The sequence below is a fragment of the Drosophila eugracilis genome, unplaced genomic scaffold, assembly GCF_018153835.1.
Source record: "Drosophila eugracilis isolate 14026-0451.02 unplaced genomic scaffold, ASM1815383v1 contig_1197, whole genome shotgun sequence".
Lineage (NCBI taxonomy): Eukaryota > Metazoa > Arthropoda > Insecta > Diptera > Drosophilidae > Drosophila > Drosophila eugracilis.
The window spans coordinates 2,211,585-2,217,675 of NW_024571981.1; the positions used below are offsets into that span (position 1 = coordinate 2,211,585).

Below are 6,091 nucleotides of genomic sequence, written 5' to 3' on the forward strand. Positions count from 1 at the left end.
TAACTTCCTAGTTTTAATGCAAAACCAAGCCAGCTTGATTCTTGACTCAATATTTTGTTTGCTTTTTATCCTTCTTCTTATAAGCGATGGCTATATCGATGGTCTCATCACTGGTTTGAGACTGACCATCCTCGGAATTTTCAGCCAACTTAGCCTGCTCTTTTCTGTTGCATCCTCTTAATGAATCCGCCACAGAAAAAGAGAGTCAACTAAAAGTATAGAACTCATATATAGAAAGAACTTAATGTTAGATAGTACTTTGTCATACATGTTCTAGTATTCCAATCAATCCCAAGACAGACAGACCCAGCAGAAATCCAAGGGATCCACCCACATCGGCTATAAATTGTGTGGTGTCATAGCTGGGACGCTCTTCAATCATCTGCAAATGTTAACAGTTAACAGGTTCATTCACAATTCGATGCATCATGAAATCATTAGACCCCTACCGATATCAGTTTGGTTGTGTAGTATATATAGATTTGAGTGCGGGGCTCTGGTTGGTTGAAGGTCTTGCGGTTTTGTATGAATGTTGTATAGATTCTCGATTGGCAGGGCTGAATACAGTCGCAGTCAAAATCATCCTCATTTTCATAAACACTAAGAGAAGTGGTTAAGCTTAAAATGCCACCATATATATGCAGACTTACTCTTTATAATCCGATATTAGTTTTCTCATTGAAACAGAGTCGTTGCAGGGTTCACTGGCAATTTCGTGCATCCAAGGCCCTGAGCACTGCATATTATCAGCCAAATCCTGCCAAATGCATTGTTCCCCACACTGAAGTGATTTCTAAGATTAAACTCACAAATTATATAAATTCTTGCTCTACCTTCAAGTCACTGTAATTCTCATCGTAGGAACAGGCTTCTTCTCTGGTCTGGACATTGGAAAAGTATTGGGTTTGAAGCTTGATCTCAATTTCCTCATTTACACTCACAAAAACATACTCGACTCGACCAGAACCCTTCATGTTGATTTCTTGAAAGGAATAAGTATTAGGTGTTATGTCTTTAGGGCTTAATGTATTGTTAACTTACCTGTAAAGTTTTCCTTCTTATCGTGTATAAACACATGCCAGCCGACTCCACCTGTATCCACATCGCTGGTGGATGTAGTCAGTATGGAATGCTCTAGCATTATGGAGTAACCTACGTCTTTGGATACTCTTTTGGCGGGCTCCTTGGGTCGAAGGGTATAGCACCGGCCCATATAAAAATGTAGACTACTATCCATAACCACATCTGCAGTATATCAATATAGGTTAGATATATATAATTAAAATCCTCTTTACTTACTATTCATATCTTCATTTAGTCCGTAAAATACAAAAGTATCTCCCATGTTATGTGTGCTATTTTCAAAGAACTCTTCCAAGGATACTTCTCCAAAGGGATAGTTCATCCAACAGGTAGCATATTTGGGATGAGGACAGGCACCTCCAGAAAGGTGCTAAAGGATATATGTGTATATATATTTTTTTTAAGCTCAGAATTTGTAGATATCCACTAACCGTTAGCACATCCTCTTTGTAAGGCGGTTCCCGACATATGGTGACCGCAGGCATTTCTATGGTTTCGTTCAGATTGTAGTAGGAATGCGTGGAGATGGGTGGATCATAGAGCTTGGAAAAACACTCGTACAACTGGACAATGACCACAATGCAGCAAGCGAAAAGTACAAGATAGCGGATGAGCTTGGCCGGATCACGGAAGATCCAGGCTCGAGTCTCCGACCAGTAACCCATGTCGTGCGGAAAGTGAAACTCGAGTGCGGTCGCTGGTTATGGATAGCAGTTTCTGTCATGGCTGAGGGCCAATATCTTTGGGCCAGCAGCAGTCTGTGCGAATTCTCACAGTTGGTCAAGATAAGACTAATATTGATTTAGGGGCCGTGTTAGCGATAAAGCTCCATCAAACCCATCGATGGGGACTATTTAGCAGGACATGTGTATGGTGTGCATGGTCTTGTTTATGCCCTTTGTTTGCCATACACTAGTAGTATCGCGAATCTAAGCGTAACATTACCAAAACATGTTGTTTATAATTGTCTATGCCTGGTGCAGATAGCTACGCCATATCTATAGTATCTATATTTTCAGCTGAAATCAGCGCCATGGTAACCAATTTATGGTTTTATAACTATTTACGACGGCTGCATGAGCAGAGGCAATCTTAAGCTATTCTTTATAAGGTTCTACCTTATGGGTAATGCTTTTTAATGAGGTGCTAGATGGTTATTATTAAAATAAGAGACACATTATACTTGAAGATTTGCAAAATAAATTAAAGTTGGAAAACTGAAACGGAAAAGTACCAAATACTAAGATAAAGAGTCTAATAAAAAAGTTTTTTTTATGAATTTTATATAAATTATACTAAGCTAAGAATAGATACAATGTTATTTTTTTTAAAAATGATGTGCAAATGATCCCTAATATTTTGACATCTTATTAATAAAAAATCAAATAAAATCAATGATAACTGCTTTGCAAATAATTATATGATGCCATACAAGCATCTTCTTAGTATTTAAACATTTTAAAAACAAATCATATTCCCAAAGATATCCTTATGTAAATCAAATCCATTGGCGATACCTTAGCCTATCATCAAAACACCTCGCACGGGCGCGGGTTTGACCTTATAGACAGCCAAATCTAAATCCAAACACCTAGCCATTAGTGAGCTATGTATATGGAAACTATATAAACAGAACGGGATATATAGGCGAAGCTTTCGGGGCGCAAACAAACAATGCGTGGTGGATCCAGTGAGATCGAGGAGATGAACATTGCGAGACATTCCTCAGATGTGACGTTAAATCAGAGCAGCAGAAACATCGCCCCAAACCGACCCACTGCTATATATCCAAGCTCCTATGTACATTGTTATGTATGTACATGCTGGGAAAGTCAAAAAAGAAAGAAAACAACAACAACAAAAAAGAAGAACTAATAAACAAAAAGAAACTTGCTACTAAAAATAGACAAATTGAAACATTTCATGAGATGAAAACACCAACACAACGTGGACATGGACGTGCTGACGAGCACGGCAAAAAAATAAAAAAAGAGTGTTTCTTTACTGTTCGGTCACAAATACATATACATTAACATTTACAGATCCAGATACAGATACGATCCCATTAGATCTGTGTATCTGCTGTATCTGTGAGATATGTTGACGGACTTGTCGGTCCGCGTACCACACGGCGTATGCGTTCTGCGGCCGTGGATCCGTTCAGTTAGTGCCCAGGACGCGGTCCCTGTGTGCGTGTGTGTATCTACATAGTAAATTTCAAATTTTAGATACTCTCGTATACATAGAGAGCTGCAGAGTAGAGCGAGTAGAACGAACGTTCGCTTGTGTTGAACTTCTTCGCAACTAAATAGCTTTTGCTTTAAATTTAGAACACAGCGGCGGCTATATTAAACGCATATGAAATGTTTTTTAGATTCAGTAGGTATGCTAGCAAGGTATATAGAGAATTCACCAAATATACATATATATATATATTATATATATCCAACTAGTACGAGGTCCTATACCCGATAAATATTTGTATATAAAGAACTCTACCTGGCCGTATTTTATATTATCTGTCGTTCCTAAAACTTTCAAACTTTTAATACATATATAGATATGCTCGATCCGGCCCACATACATATGGTCTTTCTTTGGATCTTGTGGAGTATGAAATATGTTTTAAAAATACACTTTGCTTGTCGTTCATAAATTTCTAAAAACAAAATCAAAAAATACTTTTAAATTCGGCCCGCTGTACTGACTCATTTCCATGCTGCCTATATGGCCTGTACATGATTAATCAGACCGCATACACACATTACGCGCAGAGGCGTGCGAAGAGGGCTATTGCTGCTTGCCTGCCTGGCCCCCCGCCCGAAATGGAAAATATTTTCATTACCCATTTTCACTCATCATTAATAAAAGTCTCGACGCTATATAGACTTCGATTATTGCAATTCGCTGCACTTGAGTTCTATAGTATATGGGTGGCTATATAGTCGATTCCTTGGTTGGCTGCCTGGGTACTTGGCTGCATTCGGTTTAATTGGGTGACAAATGCTTACAGAAATAATTTTTAATGCTCCACACATCAGTGACTAATACTTAATGATTCGATTGGATTGCCTAATTAATTAGCAATAGATGGCATCTAAATGCAACTATGAGTTCATTTGCAAGTACAAAAATCTTCAACGGATTGGTTTTGCATTATGCGTGTGCGATTTTCAATTGAGCCAAGGCAATTAATCATTCGGACCACACGGGTCCACAAATCAACACCCAGCTGAGGGCTGGAAAACGTTTTCCGATTTATAGATTGCATAAATATCTAAACAACATTTTGTATTTGGGAAAATAAACATGAAGGCGATTGGTATTGGGCAAAAGCCACAACAACCATGGTGGAAATAGGCTACCAAAATGATATCATAGCTCTAAGGAAATATTGTTTTGAAAAATTTGTTAAATATAACAGAATATTAGAATTAAAACATTGTATTTCTTACTTTTTAGATTTAATAAATCTGTAATAGTTTAAAGGAAAACCCATTTTTAGTAAGGGTATTCCTTTTAAAGTGAAAGTAATCTTTCCTTTTAAGCCCGTTTACAATTTTTAAATAAATTTTCTAATAAATAAAAATTTGAATTGTTTTAAAATTGCTTATTTTGATAATAAATATTACGAAACCCATTTGATTTTTGTCTTTTAAAATTGAGTTCATAATGGAAAAATAGTGTTTTTGTCATCCCAATGAAATATTAGAATTTTTTTTTTTTGTTATAATGGAAATACCCGTTAGTGATCAATCATAGAACAAAGAAGCCCATTGCCGATCCATATTCATAAGATTATATTAGTATATTAACTCAAGGATTGACAGTTGCAAGCGAGTCGCTCAATTACCAGATATTTCGTAGGATGGTCAGAGCTACGATTGCATAACCCACACGTAATGCAGGAAGTATTCATTCATTTGTCATGCCATGTGCTACCTGGCATGTACCTCCTTCTCCTCCTCCTGCATCCTCCCCAGCTTGCTAAATCTTTTGCGAAATTAAGAGAAAGATCTCTCGGGTATATTGGATGTAGATGTGGGCATGGGATCGGTGCACTAGAGATACGATGCAGATGCCATCGAGTACACGACGTTGACCGACGATCGGCGCTCGAGGATTAGGGATTGCGGTTTGGGGGTTGGAACATGGGGGCCTGCGAAGCAACTGGCCGACGATGGATATTTTTATATCGACAATTTGGATGGGTTCCAATGCATTTAGACGAGAGTTATCTATAGACTATGTATGTATTTTGGTCACGGTTGGCGTTTTTAAAATATTTTCATTCTATGTGAACCAATTGGTTGTGCAGAATTTTTAGGGAATACCATTTGACAACAAAAATCGGGCAGGGTTACTGATATCTCGAAAGGAAAGGGATTAAGGGGAAAACAATTGGATGCAAATAGGATGCAGTTGCATTCATATCTCAGCCAAAAGCTTTTTAGTCGTACAAGACAGTACGTATTAGAAATATTGAATCATATTTGACCAGCTTGATTATTTATTTTATTTTAATTTAATTTGCTTAGATAAGACATATAAATCATATCATCGTAGCATATTTTTTAAAGAATAATGTCAAGCGAAGTTGGTCATCGCTAAGGTGAAGTCCTATATTTTTGTGCCATATTCTTTATTGAGTTAGAATGTTATTTTTACCTGTAAATTATTGATATATAATACTTTTCTCAGAGGCTTTGTCAAATATGGGTCAACTCATGTTGCTAATTCATATGAGTTTGCTATCGAGGATGATGATTTATGATCTGTCGGGCAAAATAGCAGAGCCTTATAGAAAAGCCATTTGCTAGTGATCCACTAACCGACTTGGGGGTTCAGGTATACCCACTACTCAACGCATGTGGCTGAGTCTTTATGTCTTCCCTGAGATGTGCACCTCGTAAATACCCCTCCCAAAGAAAAAAGTGCCATTCAAAGTGTCTTCTATTTGGCAGCGAATATGGGATGGTGCTGATTTTGGTGGTGCCGGTGGGGCAAG

General features: G+C 37.6%; 1 protein-coding gene across 1 annotated transcript; it reads right to left on the minus strand.

Annotated features, from left to right (window-relative positions):
* Nucleotides 1–45: 45 nt before the first annotated feature.
* Nucleotides 46–3,088, minus strand: LOC108118437. Its single transcript, XM_017231142.2, is given in 9 exon segments — nt 46–163; nt 165–209; nt 269–382; nt 450–600; nt 651–781; nt 834–982; nt 1,042–1,245; nt 1,300–1,453; nt 1,515–3,088. Coding segments are annotated over 9 exon segments (1,299 nt in total). The 5' UTR covers nt 1,749–3,088; the 3' UTR covers nt 46.
* Nucleotides 3,089–6,091: the final 3,003 nt, after the last annotated feature.